We start from the raw sequence: 23258 nt of genomic DNA, 5'->3' as shown, positions 1-23258 counted from the left end.
TATGATTGGACATTGTGATTTTCTAGGAATGTATAATATTGTGAGAATTCATTACAATGATGATCATTTACTATTAATAACATATAATAACAACATGATTAAAGGCAATTTGATCAGATTAGCTATTTCAGAAGTGTGCATCAAACTGGTCCTTCACAATAATCTGTAAACAAGAAGTAGCTCTCCATTTCAAAAAGTTGGTGCCCCTTGATCTACAGATTGTCATGTCGGAAATCATTATATAGAAACATGCAACTAAATACAATGTTAGTACTTTGATGTGCTTTATTTTTTTAATTCATTTTGTAATTTCATTTCTCTCAATGTTGAAATATTTAATTACTTTTCAAATGTAGCAGTTTTTTTAATGATAGCAATCTACCGGTACGTAATTATTATTATATATTTGATTTGTAATTATTTACTGTGAGGAAACAATATGGTATTTTAATGTAATTTTATGTTAATAATATCAATTATTTTTTAATTACGTTAATTGTATTACTGCCAGAGGATATAATGGACTAGTGTTTAAATGTCACTGTATTTTTTTAAGTAATAGGAATTGACATTATTCTATTTATTATTTTCATTTCTCGCAGGAAATAATGTACTATTTGTAAATATAATTCTTTATGAATAAATTATTTGTATTAAAGATGTAATTGTATAACATTTTTCTAAACTATCATTATCAGTATTATTAGTTAAGGCCAAGCATTGCCATCAGAAAGTAAATAATTTTTTATTTCATTATTTTATTTATAATACAAATGACATTACAACTATGAATTCATATTATTTCACTTTTTGAATGTGTTTATTTATATTCGATTCAATTTTTTTTCTACAGTGTGTTGCTAAGTACAGTAAATGTACTTTGTACCAAAAATGATAGAACAGAGTATAATGTAGTGCAATTTTGCAGCGCTGCAAAACCCAGCAACAAATTAATTGTCCAAGAATCAAAATGGAGCGTTATTATCTAAAAATGTAAAGATAGAACTCTCCCAGTAATCATGTAGATGTCTATTATCTATTATGTGACAATTTTGATTGTGTGGGTGTATCTAATCTTGTGTTTGTGAGCCTACGTCATTCAGTATATTATTTTCATTTTGGCGTGTCGCTGTGTTTTTATTGTAGACTCGATTTAATGATAACACACTGCTGATATTGGCCCACTTCCTGATATGTGGTGAGTGGCTCCTCTCAAGACCTGTAGTGCTCAAACACACTCACAAGCACGTTCAGAGCTTTCAGTGGTTGCCAAAACTGAGCAAAGCATTTGGATCAGATCAGACTCCTCTGCTCATCTGCATCTGGTTTTTTTAAATAATCTAAAGTCTTTTCAGTACTGTTGAAGTATTAACGACCATCCAGTAGAAGCAGGTTATTGTTGTTGCGAAATTGCTAACATTTAGGCTACTCAGTTATTTATGGTATCATTGTATGACTTTAATTCCACCTGTGCTGGTCAGCCAGGTTCCTTGTGTCTACAAATCAGCTCCCTCAGCCACTCGTGTCTTGTCCAGTGTTTCACTCCTTGTCGTCAAATTGTCGGTTTATTGTGTTGCTTCTGTTGTTGTGGTTAGTTGTCGTGTACCCATAGCCATCGTTGAGTCCATGCCCTTCGTTTCTTACTTTGAATCTCATATTTGTTTTTTGGACTTTTGTTAATTCGTTTTTTGAGTGCCTTGTTTTCCTTTTTCTCCCGGACATACAAGCAGTTAGTATCTCAATTAAGATGTAACACTTCAACATACGTCCTGACACCAGTTCCTACTTTCCTGTGAGGCAGAGCTTAGGCGGCATCTTGTGGAATGTTATGGTATTACAGAAAGGGTTTACTGTATAGCTGGTATAATGAAATGTTGCCTACTGAGTCTCTACCACCTGTGCCGAAATAGTGTGAAAGTGTAACATGTTACCTGTCTGGCCCAGACAAACAAAAGATGGCCACATAGAATGAATATTAACCAAGTGTTTTGTCAGCAAGCTAATTGGTAGATGAGCGCGGTGGCGGCGGCGAGCTGTCAGAAGGGAGACGCTAAGCTGTCATCATCTGTGAGATCATCTGCCATCTGCACTCGCGCGGAGGTTTTTGCATTCAGAACTTGTATTTACGTGGCGTGCATTTGCAATGAACGTCTGGAATTCAAATGTCCACAGATGAATGCCTGCTAAATAACTTGCAGGGTTATTTCTATGGTGCAACCATTATGTAATCTTTGAAATATTGGTTACTTCGCCCCCTACACATCCCTCTGCTGAGATGTTGCTTAAAAAGAGGGCTCACTGTCTGATCAGACAATATTGAGGAGAGGGAGGAGGAGAGCGGTGAAGATTTTCTGGCAGAAAATATGATGGAATTCACAACACTCCATTTCTCTGGAAATTGTCAGCTCCCCTTGAGTAAATCAACCACCCTCAAACTCACCCAGGGCAAGGTTGTTCTGATCGGTCCCGATTCTACTCAGTAGACCTGCACTCCGCCCTCCCCCCATTGTTAGATTGCCACCCTCCAGTGAGATAAGAATTATGCCATGTTACAATGGAATTATCCAAAAGTGATGGAATTTGGAGTTCACCCATTTTCTGGATAAAACTACCTACCCAAATACCGACCTATCGACTAAACAGCCTCCTTACCGACTAGTACTACTAACCTACCAACCAACCAACCAACCGACAATACCTGCTAATCCAACCAATTTACATACTGATTTTCCTCCCTACCTCTTTTACTAACCTCTTACTTACCTCCCTCCTTACCTACTAACTAACCTTCCTATGTATTTAACTACCAACTGAGAGCATGCCTGCCTACCAGTTGACCAACATCCTACCTTCCTACAGTCAGACCAATCTACTTACTTAGCTACATCCATACTGACCAACTGACCTCTGTACCTCCCAGCAGATCAACCACCCTATCTATCTACCTACAAACAGACCTCTTGCTCTACAACTGACAGACAGATTGACTCAACCCCTCCCAACCGACCTAAATACAGACAAATTGATCAACATCATATCTTCTACCTACAGACAGAGTTTTGCTTATTTTATTTATGTTTTGTTATATTTGTATGATTTACCTTTATTTACACTCAAGTGGACAAACCGCTGGGATCGCTGCTTATTAGCCAGCGAAGTGTGTGCTATTTTATCGATTGAACACACTGCAGATAAAGAACCTACCTTCCCCAAAAGTGTTTAATCCTGGAAGTCATCCATTATTCACTACATTTAAACCAAATTCTAAAAGGGCTTTTTATCATGCGCTTTCAGGCATCCCGAGCGAGTTTTCTTTCAGAGATCATGTTGTGCGCATACAAAGATTAAATAGTAGCAGGAATCGTATGCACACACCATTTTGTGTTTGCCGAAGGCCGAGCCAGTCATCGCAAATGGCCTTTCAGTTCCATTAGTGGCGGCATCAGTCTCTTAATGGAGAGCAAAATGGCACAGGACCTTTTGCGGTACTTACACAATGAACATAAAGTCCTTCATGACGTGCGCTCAGCTTAATGGCTGCAAAGCGACTTTTGTGCCGGAACATTATACGGTGTGATATGCAAGGACTCTCAATACTTGAATTAATGCTCATTTAAAAATGAATGTCACAGAAACCCAATAGGCCTGGCTGTCAAAAAGTGGCACCATTGTGGTAAAATGTGAATGACACAATGATGGCGGCCTGTCTGGGACGATTCTGATGCTCTATTCACAGGCCACTCTCGGGGAATCTTGACCGGGTAATCATGACGATGGATGTTTTTTTTGCGAGAGTGCGGTGGCTGAGTGATTACAACAGGGGTGGGACAACTTTTGTGCTTAAGGGCCCCATTTACTTTTTTTAAACTGACAAATGTGCCAGGTTATTTTTAGGTGAATAAATTGATCAACTGAAATAATGCTCTACCTATTATTCTACCTTTCTACCCACCTACCTAGCTAGCAACTGACCAACCTAACAACTAAAGTGCCAACTGTACAGACTAGCCTTACTACCTCAATACCAACCTATGGACTAACCGATGTACCTGCATAACCTGCCTTAACGGCCTTACCTACCTACCTACCTTGCTCCTTCCCTCTCTACTCACCTGTCTATTTTTACATACCAACCTACCTAACGCTTAACTACCAACTGATTAACTGGTAGACCTACCTACCTATATCTTCCCCCTTGTCTCCCTACTCACCTCTACTTTACTCTACGGACTGACTGACAAACTGTATGTCACTGCCTGTCAACCTACCTACCTGTTTACCTATTTATCCTACCTACCTACCTACCTACTTACCTACCTACCTACAACTGACCGAGTGCATTACTTAACTCCGTCCTATATAATTTTTTTCCCAAAAATAGCAAGTAACTGATCAATTGATCATTAATCTCCACCCTTGATTACTCTAGGAAATGAATTAAATTGCCCATCTCCAGCGTGTTTGTGTAAAGCCCACTGAACGCCATTCATACCCAAAAAACATTTAGGGAGATGTTTGTGCAAAAACACGGAGGCGTCGTATCACTGCTTTTAATAGACGTGCAAGCCTCATTAAGGAAGCGAATTAGCGGGTCATTGCAGCTCTGGCGTGAAGTATTCATCAGCAAGAATGTTCTAAGAGCCTCTTTCTGATCCTGACTTTTCTGATCCGAGTCTTTCTCGCGGGCTCTCCGGCTTGATGCTATTTCAGAGCCGGATCGTTTCATCTGCCTCCCCAGCCACTAAACCTGCACTTGAAAGGCCGACTGGCCCATGTAAAAGCTCATTGTCCAACATCCCATGGCCAACTTATTTTTGTCCTGAAGCCTACTAAATTCCTGTAAGAGAAACATCTTGAGACACAGATTTTTAAGGATTTGTACACTTGGGAGGCGAGTCTCTTGTAAATGATTTTTTTTTTCATACATAAAAAAGCTTGAAACCCTTACACTATTTGGAAAACCTAACCCAGGTCTGAAACCCTAATACAAAATCCAATTATAACTTGAAACCTAATTTTACTCATACACATCTTTTGTGTGCTAAGTGCTAAACAGTATCCCTGGCCTGAAATGCTAATTAACTAAGACATACACATCCTTGAAGACGTGTGTGCTTGGGAGGTGAGCCTCTTCACATTATTATTATTATTAGTATTAATATTAGTGCAGATTCATTATTAATATCCAAAAAGGAGAGTTTTGCATTGGTGTGCAACTTTTTGATACATTTCCTGCCTCGCAAATGTATCTGTTTTTATAGCTCTAGTTAATGACTTTGCCTCTAAACTGTTGTGGCTAAACAACAGCTTTGTTTTGCTAAATGTCTCATGTTTAAGTCATCCTCCTTTTTTTTTGTTATTATTGTCAGTGAAGTCTTGTTTTCAGACATATTTCCCTTGATATTTCACCGCAATTCTCTTCATCATCACAGCAGTTAGGCTCCAGGTGAGCTACAGTAATTCCCTCATCTCTACTCTCTCTGCTTTTGCTTCATTACAATTGATACAACCCACTCAAACAACAACTTTGGAAGTTGGAACTCAAATTTTAACCCTAAGCAGGTCTTAAAACTGCAAATTTGAATTTGAATCCTCATCCCTTGCTTGAAACACTAAATTTAAACCCTAACCCTAATTTTAAACCTTACCAATGCTTGAAACCCTAAATTACCGTGTTTGGGAATTTGTTAAACGAGCGTGGTGGACTCGGCCAAAGACGCTTCGATTGGCTGGGAATCGGGTATGTGCCCTCCCACAATGGTGCATAACGCCCCCTTCTATATGTGCTAGTCTGGCAAGATACCAAAAGAAAGAAAGCTTCATCTACGTTTCAAACGCTAACCCAGGCTTGAATTCCTAACCTGCAACTCTAACAAACATATTGTTAGTGAATCCTTGTTTCCAGGAATATTTCCCTTGATATTTCAACCTAATTCTCTCCATCAACATAGCACTTAGGCTCCAGGTGAGCTAATTCCCTCAGCCACCCTAACCCCCCACTCCCTCCCCTTCTTGCTTTCCTGCTCCCCTACATCAAGTTTGTGCTCGAGTATGTGCTGATGGAAAATGCGTGAGTTAATGAAAAGAGAAAAAAAAGCTTTGCTGCATGCCCAGAGGTGAAGCAACAGCTGACACTGATCCACATTTCTATTAGCCTGCTTAGCACTTTTCTAATAGGACTCTCCGTCTGGCCCGGGAAGATGAGTGGGGCATCTTGCGTTCATTATCGTTGCCTTGTGTGTTTACCACCGGTAGGAACAAGCATACTTCTTCTCTGCTACGTCATTTCAGTTCATAATCAACTTTGGGCTTTAAATAAGGCATCAACCATCAACAACTATTCCTTGATCATATACAGGTATAAAGACTGTAAACCCTACTTTAGTTTAAAACCCTAACCATGGCCCGTGGTCTGAATTTGAAATCTTATTTGAACCTGGAGATACAACTGTAGTTTCATAATTACAAATCACTTCGGCTTTACTTCTTCAGCTGTGGTCTGTCGTGTGCATTGTTTTTCGATTCCTGTCACAAATCAGAGAGGACCATCTCGGGACCTCCTAGCTTAATTTTATGCATCATCATTTTAAGAGTAGGTTTGCTGCTAAAGCGAGTAGATGTGATCTCTGCCCTAATTGTTATGTTATGCAATTTGAAAGAAAAAGTTTGCTACTGAAGGTTTATGACCTGAAGATGATGGAATACGTGTCAGTTTTACTCAGGCTGTCTTCAAACCATACTTTAAATCCACTTGAAACCCTAATTTAGAACCCTAACTTGAGACCATAACATGATTTGAAACTAATCTAAATCCCCGAATAGAACCCCTAACGGATCATACTGTAGTTTGAAACCCTAACACTTGTTTAAAACACTTCAGATCCTAACCCTCATCGAAAACCCATACTTGAAGCTCTATTTTGTATCCATAACCCTACTTTGAAACCCAAACTCTGACAACTTGTAACCCTAACCCTAGTTTGAAACTCTAATATTGGCCTGAAATCTGAAACCTTACCTAAAAGCATAAGTCGTAACCTCAACTCTGGGACTTTGAAAACCCTAACATTGGCTTTAAACCCTAAATTAAAACCCTACATCTTGTCTGAAGGCCTAATCCTGGTTTAAAGCCCTGCTTTGAAATTCTAGTTCTGCCTTGAATCTCCTCATTGGAAACCCTAACCCTGATTTGAAACTATATTTTAATACCTTTTTTGAAACCTCTATCCTCATCTGAAACACCGCTTTGAAACCCTAACCCTGGCTTGAAATCCTATTTTGTAACCATTACCCTTAAAACCCTAACAGCAGCGCTCCAAATTTCGTTGTATACCAGTTGTACAATGACAATAAAGGCATTCATTAATTCACTCATTCATTCATTACCCTACCTTAAAACCCTAACCTTTGATTCAAACACCAAGCAGCACGAGAAACCCTCATTTGAAATTCAAACCCTTGTTTAACCACTAAGGTTTAAACCCTACACTTGAAACCCTAACGTTTTACAGTCCTGAGAAAAATGCTAATCATTTGCGTCCGAGCATTTGATTTATTATGTGCAACACAGTGTGAATACTATCTATTCAACTCTTTAAACCTCTTCTTTTTTTATTTTTACCTTGAAGCGGCAGAAATGTGAACATTTGAATATGACGTTTTCTCGCATTGAACGGGCGTCTTTTATGCGCAGAAGGACGCTTTTGCAAGGACAAAAAATGGACATCAACGGCACTTCACAACAACATCTTTTAACTGGAGCGCTGTCTCAACGAATATTTACGCACCCCCGGAAAACTCTTAATGGATGGTTGGGAACACGAAAGGTTAAACACTATCGTCACGTATCTATAATACATGTATAATTTGTTCTTTCCATTTTCAATCGGCAATCGCAATTGAAAAGTGACTCATCTTGTTTTTTAATCTGACCAAAAACAGATTGTTTCAAGGCTTTAAATGCTAATCCTGGCTTGAAACCATACTTTGAAATGACAGCCTATGTATGAAAATTCATCTTCTTTCTATTAATTTCTAAAGCTTGAAATCCAACAGTTTTGCTGTCACTAAACAGGCAGGTTTTTTTTTTTTTGCCTGTGAGCCAAATTTGAAATGATTTATTAAAGAAGCAATCCCATTGCAAATATAGTTGAAGTTACATCAGCCAGCACTACTGATCGTGAATGCCCTGGGCAGAATAGATTGCCGTGGCAACACATACAGGCTGAAATTTGATTGAACAAAAAATAAATACAATAAAATAAAGCCTAAAATCAAAATATTTGAAATAGTTTATTTTGTTCCTCTTTGATTATAATTTTTTTTACTTTTAAATTTAGTGATTTTTTATTGATATTGATGGAAAGAAACATTGATACACAGATTATTCACCATATGAAAGGCGACCCTCTTCCCATTTGTGGCTCATTGGAGCAAATCAGATTTGTCAGCACTGTGCGGCTTTTTTTACCTCTTTAAATGGGCCGAGATAGATAGATTATCACTGCGCACCATTCCGGGGGCCCAATTCCACAGCTTTGTGTGAAATTGGAAAACCTGTTCTTACCGAGTGAGAGCTAATGCATGTTCTGGTCATTAGTTATCTGAGAGTCTTCCCGGGCAGTAATCAAACGTGAAGCATGGCGTTAAGCGGCCGTAAAAGGAGCAGATGCCTCGCTAACTGACCTTCTGCTTGAGAAAAGCCGACTGTCAGTGATGCCTTGCTCTGAATCTTTTTTTTTTTCACCCGTGCTTGCATCACAACTCAGTTTAATGTCTCAATCTTGCTTGTATTTACTTTATTCGGGTTCTGGACAAGTGGATGTTTGCACCAAATTTTGCCCATCTGCTTGCACTCTGTGCCAATTTGATAGTGTAGTACGCACGGGGCAGTGCGGTGAGTGAGTGGGTTGGGGATTTAAACCTCAGCTTTAAAAATATGCACTATACCATAGGTGTCAAACTCCGGTCCTGGTGTGCCGCAGTCCTGCAGGTTTTGGAAGTTTCCTTCTTCCAACACAAGCTGATTCCAATCAGCAGAATCATTATCAGACTTATGCAGAGCTTGCTGATGAGCTGATCAAGTGATCATATATCAGCTGTGTTGGAGAAGGGAAACATCCAAAACCTGCAGGACTGAGGCCCTCCAGGACCGGAGTTTGACACCTATACACTGAAGTATCTAAACTAGCTTCAGTATTTTTTAATTCACAATTCCACACTTGTAGTCCTTCAAATGGGCACCACATCATCCAGAAACAGTTAATGGCTCCCTCAAATCGAATTTCAAACAAGGGTCAGAGTTTAGAATTTTTATTTCAATCCAGGGTTAGGGTTTTGAATTAGAGTTTCATGCCTGGGTTAGATCCCGGATACAAGTGACTTAGAGATAGGGTGAGCCGCTGCTCCTTCATGTTGGGAGCCAGTTGAGGTGGCTCGGGCATCTGGTTCGGATGCCTCCCGGTCGCCTCCCTGAAGAAGTGTTCTGGGCATGTCCCACCAGCAGGAGGCCCCGGGGACAACCCAGGACACGTTGGAGAGACTATGCCTCTCAGCTGGCCTGGAAACGCTTTGGGATCCCGCCAGAGGAGCTAGACGAAGTGGCTGGGGAGAGGGAAGTCTGGACTTCCCTGCTAAAGCTCCTGCCCCTGCGAACCAACCCCGGATAAGCGGTAGAAAATGGATGGATAGATGGGTCTGGGTTATGGTTTCAAATTAGGGTTTTAAGTGTGCAGTTGGGTTTTGAACATCAGTCAAGGATGTGAATTAAGGTTTCAAAACAATTAGACAATTAGTCGCTTGACTGAATAGAAAACGAATGCTTCGATTGAAGTCTAACATTTGTCGGCCCCCTCCTCTCTCTCTTCTCTCTCCAGGCGACCATCTGTCCAGTCCTCAGGGTCCACCCCCCTTGCCGCCGGCACCCCCGCCGCCGCCCCACAAGCAGCATCCCTCCATCACGTCCCTGAGCCGCGGCTCGCTGGCCAATCAGAGGTCCGCTAGCCCGCCGCCCGCTGCCGGCCTGGCGGCCGATTTGCAGAGCACGGCGGAATGCGTCCAGTTGCAGGACAGCTGGGTGCTGGGCAGCAATGTGGCCCTGGAGAGCCGGTAAGTGGAGCACCGTGCTTCCCAGCATCCATTGCTGCCGCGCTCGCTCAGTTGCCGTGGTTACGCTAATATCCCGCCGTGGGTTAGGATAACATGTCCTGTAGTGATAATCTGTGAAAGAGCAGCAGTGCTGTCCTATTAATTATTCTGTTAGCTTCACAATTACACTCAGCAGGACTTTGGACTAAACGGCCTCATTTGCATAGCCAGGTTCAGGGTTTCAAAGTAGAGTGTCAAATTAGGCTTTCAAGCCTGGGATAGGGCTTCAAGTTAGGGTTTCAAAACATGGTTGAAAAGCATTGCAGTTTCCAATTTGGTTTTGGTTTCAAGTTAAGGCCTTTTCACCTTGCACTGGGCACAGCGTCGCAGTGACAAGAGACTCCAGAGGGGTTGGCAGAGTGATTTCTGAATGCTAACAACAATAGACTAGCCAAGCATCCATGCCATTTCCTGAGAAGCCACTAAGCAATCGTTTCTAGGGGCAAGCTTGCACCGGAGCACAGTAGTCCACCAAGAAAACTAAAAGCAGTGTGAAAAGGTTTTTCAGGTATCAAATTAGGGTTGCAATAATGCATTCGATTTTCAAAGTAGGGATTTCAAGAGTGGGTCAGGGTTCCAAACCAGGGTAAGTATCCCAAATTAAGGTTTAAAACTAGGTTAAAAATCAAAATAAAGCATATTATTTTATTTTAAGGATTTTAAAACAAATTTGGATTTCAAATGAGAGTTTAAAGGTCAGAGTTTCAACTATAGGACTGTTTGAAACCTGAATTTGGGTTTCAAATTATGGTTTGCAGCCAATGTTAGGGTATCAATAGATTTTAAAATATGAGTCAGGGTTGTGAATTGAGGTTTTAAAACAGACATAGCATTCTAATCCATTGGTAATGTTTCAAATTATGGTTTCAAGACAGGGTTAGGGTTTCAGAGTATGGTTAGGGTTTCAGATTAGAAGGGGTTGAATCGGCGTCGGGGGCATTTGATCACTGTGATTAGCTTTTAGCTAGCAAATCAGTGCACGGGGCAAGGAGAGCAAGTGACAACGCGGATAAACAATACTCAACTCAACTTTATGGTTTTTCGGGACATCACACGTGAATATTAAAGTCCCCCATAAAGAGGATATTATCATATTTCGGTATGATTTTGGCAAGAAGATTTGCAAAGTCGTTTAAAATGTTCTTATTGTATTTTGGAGGTCGGTAAATGACACAGCACAGCACAGTGACAGTTTGGCCGATTTAAAAAAAGGTGGCTTCGAAGCTATAATCGATGTGGTAAATAGACATTGTTTACATTTAAAAATGTATTTATTTATTTTATTTTTGCGGTGTGTATTTACGTCATTTTTTACGTGACGTGCCGACGTCTGGGCCGTCACATTTGGCTGACGTCGGATTGGTGTATCTAGGCCTTTAGGGTTTCTAGCCTAACTATTAAAAAGAAAAAAGAAAAAGAGTTACAAATTTAGATGATAATTTTAAATTATAATTTCAAATTGAGGTTAAGGGTTTCAAATTAAGATTTTAAGACTGGGATAATGTTTCAAGTACGAGTTGGGGTTTCAAACATGGGTCAGTGTTTCAAATTAGGGTTCTATTACAAATTGGAGTTTGAAGCCATGGTTAGGTTTCAACAAGTGATCTGGTTGTTGATTGCGTCATGTCATGTTCACACCTGGGTGACACTTTTAACAAGCTCTTTCGTCTTGCGCCTGACTCAGTGTTATTCACACCAGCCTCTGTTTCACCACTGACATGGAAGAGCTTGTTCTCATGAGAATTTAGGAGGATTTGGTGAAAATTATTAACACCAACGGTGTTGTTGCCCTTGATCAGGCTGGGAACCATAATGGAGGCCTCACGGTAAGGTGGCTAAAACCAAGCAGCACTTCTGGGGGTACATTTATCAAAGGAGGGAATTGCAGTAGATTTTAAGGTTTCAAATTAGGGTTCTGTGCCTGAATTAGGGTTTCAAATCGTGGTTAGAAAACAGATTTAGGGTTTCAAATAAGTGATAGGATTCAAAATTTGGGTTTCAAGACACAGTTTAGACTTTCAAATTATAGTTTGAGGCCTGGGTTAGGGTGTATAATTTCAAAGTATCAAACCAAATTTAAGGTTTCAAATCATGAAACAAATGAAAAAAGTCATTCTACACCTGTGTTAAGGTTGCAAATTAGTTTTAAATTTAAAGCCAACGTTAGGGTTATAAATCTACATTTCAAGCCTGAAATAGGGTTTCAAATAAGGGATAGGGTTTCAAATTGGGATTTCAAGACTGGGTTAGGATTTCAATGTCATGTTTCAAGCCTGGATTAGTAGTTGTTGTTTTTTAAACCAGGGTTAGGTTTTCGATTTGTATTTTTTTCTTCCAGGCAGGCTTAGAGTTTCAAATGAGGACTACAATTTGAGGTCTCAAATATTTTTTTCAAGCCTAGGTTCAGGTTTTAAGCATGCGTCACAGTTTCAAATTAAGGTTTAATCCAGGGTTAGAATCAAAGTTAGGGTTTCAAAACGGGATTTGTGTGGCAAATCTGGGTTATGGTTTGAAATTATTGTTTCAAACCGCAGTCAGGTTTTGAAACATGTGTTGTGGTTTCAAATTAGAGCTTCAAACCATGACTACAGTTTCAAAATTAAGATTTAAATTGTGGAATATGGTTTTGAAAGCAGTTTTAGGGCTGTTTTATGCTTTCAAACTAGTTTTAGGACTACAAATAAGGTGTTTTATGGGGTTTTAATGACCCTTGGGTTAAGGTTTAGTCCAGCGGTGGCCAAGTTTGGTCCTTGGAAGCCATTATCCAGCCGGTTTTCCATGTCTCCTTCCTTCAGCGCAGCTGAATCTAATGGTCCTGTTCATGAATCAGGTGTGTTAGTGGAGAGAAATATGGAAAACAGGCTGCATAGTTGCTCTCAAGGACTGAACTTGGCCACCCCTGGTTTAGTCAGAGTTTCAAGTGTAAGACTCGGAATCATCTTTATTGGTCAAGTACAAGTGAGCAAAAACTCAATCAATTTGTCTCGGTTTTATGAACAGCACTTATATTGCAGTAAAAATAACAACTACGACAGAGAGTCTTTATGTAATGTAAGGGTACTTAAGATACAATAATCAATACAGTACTACTGTCACACGGGGATGTGCAACATCTGCAGATATTTGCAAAGTGCCACTAAGTCAATTGTTTAAGCAAGAGGCAAGAAGACATTTTAATGCTGGTTTTAGTGCTACAAAGTTTCACAAGATGTGAAGGGTCCAAAAGGCTTTATGTTAAAATTTTTAGCATGACACCCTGGCAGAGTTCACTATCAACAGGCTCTCTAATCTGACACCTGACATCTGACTTGTAAGAGCCTTATCTCAGGATAATTTAGTAGGATTTCTTATAAAATATCAATTAGACTGCGGGGAGGAACTGATCCGACCATTCCGAGTCAAAATGGAGGCCTCACTGTAAGGCAGTAGAAGTGCGCAACATTTATCAGTCCAGCGACACCGTTTGCGATACATTTGTGTCACAATAACAGCGTGATAGAGTGTGGGCCGTAAAGCAGACACTTTAATTCTTCAAATCCTGCGGTGAAGCATCATTTTATTCACTGCGCTGGCTTCTCTTAGATTTTTTACGAGCGCCGCTAAAACATCATTGTTTACTTTTTTATTTTCCTCCATTTCCAACGGTGCGTCAGTTGTTCCCACATGTCTTCGTCAACTGTGCACTGCGCTGTACTGGATGTGCTCTTGTGGGATTTTTGTAGAAAAGAGTACAAACAAAATAGGTTGGATTCCACGCACTCATGGAACTGGTTCAGTGTCGGGGTTTCAAAGTACAGTTCGAAGTTTAAAGTAGGGTTTGAAGTGAGAGTTTCAAATTTAGGTTTCATTTATGGGTTAGGGTTTCAAACTATGGTTTTCAATTGGTGGTTTCAAGCCTGAGTTCTGGTTTCAAATAGGTTTAGCGTTTCAAAGTAGGGTTTAAAATTAGGATTTCAACTTTAAATGATGGTGTTAAAATCACTGCTATAGTTTCAAATAGGGATATTTTTTTTTAAAGTGCAGTTTAACATGAGGGTTAGGGTTTGAAATTTAGGCAGGGGTTTAAAAGTGGGATTTTGAACCAGAGTTAGGTTTTCGAACAAGAGTTAATGCCTCAAAATAGGGTTTTAATCCAGGGATAGCGCTTCCAATTAGGGTTTCAGTGGATAGTTAGGGACTCATAGGTGTCAACATTTCAAGCCTGGGTTTGAATTTCAAAGCACTGAGTCAGGGTTTTATTCTAGGCTTTGAAACAAGGGTAAATAATCCAAAGTAATGTTTCATTCCTTGGCACTTCCCTTGCACTCAAGAGTCCAAACGCAGTGTGATCACTGTCAGATTTCACCTTCTAATTGATTGGCCCAACAATATTGAGCTGCTTGCTATTGTGTCAAATTAGCACATTTGAACCAACGCTTAATTCATTAGCACTAATTGACACAATGCTGCTAAGTGCTTTTTGCAACTTGAGCTTTTTGTTGACGTGGTGCGAGAGATTTTCCTTTTCGACCCCACGGGGTCGCCCCCATCCCGCCGGCAGCAAATCGATGTGTGCTCACTTGATGGAGATGTGTGGCTACTGGGATAAGATTGCAAATGCGCACATATTGTGTCATGATGATGTTGAAGTTATTGTACGATGTTAACCTAGACTTCAAACCCTATACCCACACTACTTGAAACCCAAAACCTCAATTGAAACTCAACCCTATTTTGAAAAGAACATGGTTTCATACCATCATTTGAAACCATAAAACTGACTTGAAACCCTAGTATGAAACACTAAACCCCTCTTATTTGAAACGTTAATCCAGGTTTGAAGCCCTAATATAAGAACCCAAATTTGAAAAGTTGACATTTGTTTGAAACCCTACTTTGAAATCCAAACTGGAAACCCTAATCCTGGTTTAACTAGAAACCACGAATTGGCTTAAAAACATGATATCAAATCATATAACCCTGTCTCGAACCCCATTTTTCAAATGTAATCCTATTTTGAAACCTGTGGCATGGGTTAAAGTATTTGCACCCCCAGACCGGGATACCAAGTATTTTTATGAATTAATTTTATCAACTTTTTTTTAATGCCTTGTTGGTGAGCGGTGGGGGTTTTATCCTATCTGACAAGCACTGGTCTACGTTGTCTCCTGCTGGTCTAGACTTAGTTGACTCAGTCTTTATCTCGCTTTAAATCTCTTTAATGGAAACTGGAAGCAATCACACACTCCCCGAAAGATTCACAAGATGCTCCTGACTTTACAAGCATGAACATTGTTGTACTTTTTCTCTCAGCCTATCCTTCCTCATTCCACCAGCGGGCCAATCCACTTTATCTGTACTTGTTATCTGTCCTCGCTCGCACTCTGCGTGCTGCTAAATAAAAGGTGATGGCCTCACCTGCAGCCTTCGGCCAAACTCAGCACAGTTGTCTTGCTTGATCACTTTGAACTGACGATATCAGCAAAGTCTTTGTGTCTTTGTTTTTAAGAGTAGCGGAAACAAACAAAACAACTTTTGGCACATAAAGGTCAGGGAAAAGCTGTCTTTTTATTATTTGATGCAAAGCATGTACAAGGAAACACATTTTACCTCGAGATGACCATTTCAAAGGCAATCACCAAAATTGAGTAGGACTTCACACGTTTTTTAAATTAGCTTATTAGAAGATATGTGGCATTGTATATTATGTTTGGAGTAACTTAAGAGGTTTTTGTTAATCACTTTTGTTAATCAATGGATCTTTTAAAAATATTTTTGGTGGGTAATGGTTTCAAAAAAGGGTTTTAAGATAAGGGTTTCAAAATAACGTTTCAAATGAGCATTAGGGATTTAATTTGGGGTTTCAAGTAAGGGTGGATAAACTGCCGCATATCACTGGCCATTTTCAAACAAAAACTCAAAACTCACCTGTTTCACAAAGTTTTTGATATTAAGTGTCCTTTGTCTTGTGTTTTGTCTGGCCACTTTAAGTGGCCTTGTGTCCCATGCATGAATGGTGCTTTATATGTAAATCCATTATGTCATTATTATTATTATTATTATTATTATTATTATTATTTGCAAGGAGTCGTACAGTGTTGTGGAAAACCAGCAGTTTAAGAAAATGGTAGAGATGCTCAAACCATGATGCACAATCAATGAAAACACAAGAGTTGAAGACAGGAGTTTGGGTTGCTGAAGTCAGCTAATAGACGAAGTAACATGTCACGTGTTAACATGGCAGAGCTAAATATTTCAAAATGAATTCCCACTTCTTACTGAAACAATATCAGAACATTTAAATTGATAGCTAATCAAATTATATTGAATCATGAGGTTTAATGCCCATCCATAGTTTCAAGCCTATCTTGCAATTTCTAACAAAGGATAGGATTTCAAACCTGGTTTAAGGTATTAAAGTATGGTTTCAAATCTGGGTTAGGCTATGAAATAGAAAATAAGGTTTTCAAGCCTGGGTAAGCGTTTTAAGAGTTTTAAGTTTTAAAAATAAAGTCATGAGCCTGCTTTAAGGTTTTAAAGTAGGATTTCAAACCACTGTTAGGGGTTCAAATAATGCTTTCATTCCAGGGTAGGTTTTAAAAATAAGGTTTTAAGATAGGCGGCGCGGTGGGTGACTTGTTAGCACGTCCGCCTCCCAGTGCAGAGGACGTGAGATCGAGTCCGGGCTTTGTCCTTTCTGGGTGGGGTTTGCATGTTCTCCCCGTGCTTGTGTGGGTTTCCTCCAGGTACTCTGGTTTCCGCCCACATTCCAAAGACATGCATGGCAGGTTAATCGAACACTCCAAATTGTCCATAGGGGTGATAGCGAGTGTGGATGGTTGTTCGTCTCTGTGTGCCCTACGATTGGCTGGCAACCAGTTCAGGGTGTACCCCGCCTACTGCCCGAAGTCAGCTGGGATCGGCTCCAGCGCCCGCTGCGACCCTTTTGAGGACTAAGCGGTTAAGAAAATGGATGGATAGAAGGTTTTAAGATAGCATTAGGGTTTAAAATTTGCATTTCTAGCCTGTGTTAGTGATTCAAGGCAGTTAGGGTTTCAAATGAGGGTTTCAGCCTGTATATTCGGGTTTCAAGTTAAATCTGACTTTTCAGACAGGGTAAGTGCTTGATACCAGGATTAGGGTTTACATTTTGGATTTCAAGCTTCAATTAGGGTTTCAACCAATGGTTGGGATTTTTGCATTTCACATTTTTTTAAACCTAAAGAAAAAGCAAAAAAAGAAAATACCCTTGATGCAAATTGCCTTTACCTTCCTAAAGCTTAAGGCCCTCGTATTAGATCTCAGTGTAACTTTCTTTCTGTAAGTCTCCATTATAAGCATCCAGTATAGCATATGCACACCACATCTAGTACATCACAAGCTTCTCTTTTGTTAGCTTGAATAACATCTGAAGGTTGTTCACAATTGTTCCGTCGAAGCGTTCATGCGCGCAAGGAAAGAGAGGCGTCGACAATGTCGCCAGTGTGGAATTGATCGAGAGCGTGTCGGAAGAGGCTTCGCTGCCTTGTGGGAGGTCGTCGGTGGTGACGAACCTCGAGACACGCTCTGCTTTTAAGTTGACTGTGAACGATGCAGACAAGCAAAAAATATTGGGAGTGAAATCATTCTAAATGATAAACTTTTCTCTTTAGGAAAGGGCACCATTTGTGTTCTTTATCAGAAATGAACGGCACAGACAAATGCAACGGAAATACAAATTAATTGAAATCTGCAACACTTGATAATATGTAACTCTTTAAATCTTTTCTTTTTAGGTACGCTTAACGTCAATAGTTTTTAGGAAATTAACCATACAGACAAGTTCAATATGAATACCATTAAATACAAAATAAAACATTTCATGATCTTAATCGCTTAAAAATTTTCTTTGTCAATAAGTGGAAAATTGATCGATTGCTTTCTTTTTTTGGGAACTAAAGACACTGACACTATTCTACAATGGTAGTTTTCTTTGTGTGTTTTACAAACCAAAGCAGTTTGATCATTCAGCTCCAGCCTCGTAATGCTATTGCTAGCTAAGAGCTAGCGTCCAAGAGAGGGATTACCCGTTAGAACGACTTCAATTGGCTTTGTTTCGAGTGTTCTTCTTGTGCAGCTTAGCCGTGGACAAATCCACCCACTCGCTTGTTCCGTCTTTTGTGACTGGTTTCAAATGTCGCGTTGATGACAAGCCGTGGCGGCCGCAGAGCGCCCCTGGTCGTTTCTGTCGCCGCAGTCGTCCCAATGGGACGGACAAGCGTGCAGGTCCCAGTCCCGTACGCTTGAGATCATTCATCGGCTTTCGCGGCTGTCCCTTTGCTTTTGCCGCCGGCCGGATTAGCATAGCGATGCGCCGTGTTGCGTCAAGCTGGCGCTAATCAATTACGCGGCAGCGGTGTTTGTTCGTTGTGTCCGACAGCGTTTCATTTTCACTGTGGGCTCTTTAAAAGAAAACAAAAACCAACATGAAAAGCATTCAGAAAAAAATGCATTTGTTTGGACATTCGCATTAAACTAAGTTAGCAGTGTGCTATATTTTTGTCTTTTTTTTTTTGTCTTTCACCATGTACAGTACAGAATTCACAACGCTTCACTTTGTACATATTTTGTTATCTTGCGTCATTTTTCCAAAACAGATTTATTCGTTATTTTTCTCCGAACTCTGCACACAACACCCCATGATGACAACACAGCCTTTGGCCGATACTTTGTTGATGCACCTTTGGCAGCAAATTGCATTTTCAAGCCTCTCTGAATAAGATGCCACAAGCTTTGCATGCCTATCTTTGGGCAGTTTCACTTATTCCTCTTCACAGCCCCTCTCAAGCTCCATCAGGCTCACCTCCTTTCTACTTTCCAACTTTTAACTCATTCCCTGCCATCCTTTTTCAAAGCAAAGTTCCCAATGTTGCTGGCCATTATATTCACCAATCTTTCAAGACCCACAGAATATTGTGTTCTACGTGTTCATCAGCACCAAATCTACCAAAAGAAAGAGTGGACTCTTCTTCTACCTGAGCAAAAGTGTGTGTTCTAGCTTTTTCTGTTCTTTTGTAATCAACAGTAGAACATGGGATGGTTTCACCCAAAACACCGGTTTCTGACCAGAAAGCAGGGGGGGGTAGAAGAAACATGCTCAGCAGAAAAGTGCGGACAAGTGTGCCCTGAGTGATGATGAGTTTGTAGCACAAAATTTCTATCCCTTGCATATCAAGTAGAAGTTCACACCGTAATCTTTGAATTCTACTGAAAAGCTGTACTGATCTGATATCAAAAATGACGTAACACAGCCATCTTCAGGGATTTGTTAGTCATTATAGTGGTTTACTAACCTGAATTTCACAGAAAGCGTATTTCCCGAATATTTGTGTCAGCGGCGGTAAACAATCACAGTTGACGAATGTAAACGTCCATGGCAGTGAATTAATCACGGGTGACATGCATGCCTTTGCATGGCTAGCAGTCAGTTAGTGCCACATGCAAACATCACAATATATATTTCCACTCAGTCGTGAGCTTTGGATCACAAATGGCAAACACATAGTGACGAGATAGTGATTAGCGCCAGAAACTGTAGCAAGCAGTCTATAACAGCGCTCAGTTCTTTCTTTATTTATCTAGCTACTGCTTTGATAACAGTTGACAAGCGTTGAGTGACTAGCAAGTTGGCTATTTAACTGGCTAGCAGTTAGCCCCAGAGGTTAACGCTGTTACATCTAAATTACAGAGGCGGGCATTCTGTCATTATTGACGAAAGATCCGTCAATCCGTCAATGACAGACGCCCATTTTGTTGGCGAAATGATAATTGCCGGAACATTGACTGATGCCCAACCGCGAACAACGGAAACATTGACGGACTTTCATTTTGCTGAGCAATCAACGAATGATGGATTGACGGTTTGGCTTGAAATATTGACGGATTGCCGATCATGGAATGGTGTCCCCACTGTTGACAATTGCTGAATGACTGACGCTCAAAATTCATTGACGCGCTAAATCCACTACCCCTTTTTTATTTAAACTATCTTAATTTAAAATATCATGTAATTAACATATCACAACCGCTAGATAGAGATTAGCGTTAGAAGCCTATACTCACTGGTCCTTCCTTCTTCTCGTTACCCTTTGATCACAAATCACAAACCGATGGATGGCAGCAAACTCACTAGCAGTTAACAAACGCTAGAGTGACAATTTTCATTTGTATTGAGTGACGCTTTTTTTCTTCAAGCTACCTTTTGATTACAGTTGAGAAGCATATGTTGGCAAGCAAAATAGAGGTCAGAACCAGAAGCTAATGTTGTAGTCTACAACTTTACTCAGTGAACAAATGAACTCAAATGCACCACATCAGAGCCCTTTTCTAGGGAACAACACTTCCCTCCTACTTACCTGGAACATTGTCATTCCGGGAGTGACGCGCGCTAACCTTTAAACGGAATCCCCCCTCCATCTGCGTGTCGACAGCTTGCGTCAATCGGGGGGCCGCCAAGGACCGCCAGACGGGTCCAAAGTGTGACATTTGTTCTCTGTGCTCCAGCATTGATCACAATATGTAGCACGTGCAGGAGATGCTTGGGGGGTTCACGGCATGTCTACTTTCCAGAAAAAAAGACTATTAAGTGTTGTTAAAGCAACCATTTTGTGTGTTTGAGAGTCATGACTCGTGGTGTGGATTTTAGATGATACCACTAATTGGCTACGCTAATGCTCCTAGAGTGCAGATTTTTGTCGGATTTAAACCAGAAATCTTAGAGACTTTACAGATGCCGTGCAAATAATTGATGAGCAAATGTATGACTTTGTTGGCGTGTGTATGAAATATCAGTTGCTATGACAACCAATAACGCCTTCAGGCCGCTATAAGTCGACATAAAGAAAAATAAGTCGTTTAACCAGAAAGTAGAGCAAGAAAGGAGGGCAGATTTTTTTTATTTTTTTAAATCTTTCACGTTTTTGGGTGTCTTTAACCCCTCCCAAAAATAGCAGCGCTGATCATATTTTGAATCTTTGTTTTTTTTGCTTTTTTTTTTTACTGCTGCATTCAGCATCAGTGGAGAGAATTTGCATAGCTATAGTTGGTGAATCAATAGAAATAAATTATGTTGGTGCACATCAGCAGATTTTGTCTTGTAATACATTAAGTCCTTATTTTACCTTGGTGTAATTTTTCACCTTCAGGTTGTTCTACTCGATTCTGAGGCATGATGATGAAGAAGAGTTGACAGAAGTCATTATGATGACTCACTGCTAATTTGCTAATTCCTTATGTCACCAATGTTGTGCGACACCTTGCCACTATTCAGCCATTATAGCTACATGGGATTGCCCTTACAGTTACTGAATGTACCACTTTTTCAGTATTTTTGTCTGCTTTTACTCTGCATGCCATAACGAGTAGAAGTGGCGCAAAAAGCCTGAAAAAGTGGCACAATGTGAGAGGAGTGGGAACAAAAGCCTAAAAATGACACACAGAATATAGTTGGAGAAGATCTACAAAGCATAAAAAGAAAGTAGAGTGGAACTGGAGGTTTCATAAAAGCCTAAGTAAGATGCAGAGTGCAACTGGTGGTGCAAAAGCCTGCAAGGCACCAAGTCAGACAAGATGGAGGTGTTCTTTTTCAGGCTATTTTTATGTAGCACTTGCTTCTTTTTTTCTTTTTTCTTTTCTCTCTCTCTCTCTCTCTCAAAAAAAAAATAGTGGTGGTGTAAAAGCCTGAAATGGATGAGAGAGAGAGAGATAAGTGAATGATGCTTCACATCTCGCCACTCTGCTTCTTGGGGGCTTTTTGTGTAGGACACTGGTGCCACGCTTTGTTCACTCAGTGTGAGCAACTGAGGATGGCACAAAAGCCTGGAAAAAGAAACAGGTGGCTCAAGAATCTTAAAAACATTCAGTATATCACAGAGTGAGGGAATTGATGTTTGGGCTGGTAAATATTTGTCCTTAATTAACCTTACCGTAGAGAGTTGACCATAGGGTCAGCGGGTCCAGTTTTCGAGCCCTGTGGCCATTGGGGGTGTTAATCTACAAGCGGTGGCAAGAGTGGCAAGAAGGCTTAATTCATTTACTTAAGAGCTTTTCACTTGGGGTTTAAGAGTTAATAGGACGACGGCTGCGTAATGCCTTTGATTAAAGCCTCTTAATTAGCGCAGGTATAATGGGCTATTAGCACAGGCCTGGTTGTAAAAGGTCAAGCGAGCAAGGCGGGAGTCCATTGTATTTATGATGTATTGTTTATTTTTTATTTGATTTGATTTTTGTATGCCACCCAGCCCCGTGGATTATAGCTGCTATTAAGGTCCGGACAATATATTTTTTAGGAACTATCGATATTTATGGCGATATTTAAACATGCTGCAGCTTGTGGGCATCCACATTCATTATTCATGAATATTAAATGTGTCCGTCTCACGCTGTTATGGATCCACTGCAGTTTTAAAAAGCACAATAAAAAAAAGTATCACTATTTGATAACTTTTAAAGCGCGCATCAGTAGCTGTGAGGAACTTGGTTGAGCCTGGGATACGTTTCTGCGACCATTTTTAAAGCTTTTCATTGCATTGATAATGTATACAGAGTGAATGATCCGATACAGAATCATATGGATACTTTACCCAGCAAATGTCACAATATGGATATCTAATACTGGTGGTATTGATACCCTAGAATATATGCCGGCAGTATTGATTATATTGATGTGTATCTAATGCTGCTGTATCAATATTTTACGCAGATAAATAGTGATGTCATAATATTGATCTCTAATTGTGGTGTGTCGATATTGTTCCATGAGAATGACTCTCCATTGTGATATTTATTTTTAATGCAAGTGTATGATCTACATTTATATCTAAGACACTCAACCTTAAAACATAAGAAATACACAATATTGATATTTGATGCTCGTGTATCAATGAGGTACCCGAGAGAGAACGATATGTGTGCATTATATCACCCAATGTCATTTGTATTGATATAATGATGGTAGTCTCAATGCTGTACACCACAAGGTAATGATTACAATGTTGATATCTAATCCTGGTGGATCAATTCTATACTCTTGCAATATTGATGTTTATAACGATCATATGCAATTTGTGTTAATGCTGAAAAATTATTATACAATG

At 40.0% G+C, this 23258-nt stretch overlaps 1 protein-coding gene across 8 annotated transcripts in view; it reads left to right on the top strand.

Moving 5' to 3' along the window:
• The window catches only part of LOC147168368 (teneurin-3), a 215617-nt gene that overhangs the window by 84688 nt on the left and 107671 nt on the right, over positions 1-23258 (top strand). For all 8 annotated transcript variants that reach the window (XM_086084930.1, XM_086084935.1, XM_086084934.1 and 5 more), the window contains one exon: positions 9876-10107. In XM_086084930.1, the coding sequence (XP_085941056.1) occupies positions 9876-10107 (232 nt within the window). The remainder of the gene's footprint in view (positions 1-9875; positions 10108-23258) is intronic.

The sequence above is a fragment of the Leptonotus elevatus genome, chromosome 9 (assembly GCF_054856555.1).
Source record: "Leptonotus elevatus isolate MCC_2025b chromosome 9, RoL_Lele_1.0, whole genome shotgun sequence".
In the NCBI taxonomy this organism is placed as follows: Eukaryota; Metazoa; Chordata; class Actinopteri; order Syngnathiformes; family Syngnathidae; genus Leptonotus; species Leptonotus elevatus.
This window is presented reverse-complemented; position numbering and strand designations above follow the sequence as displayed.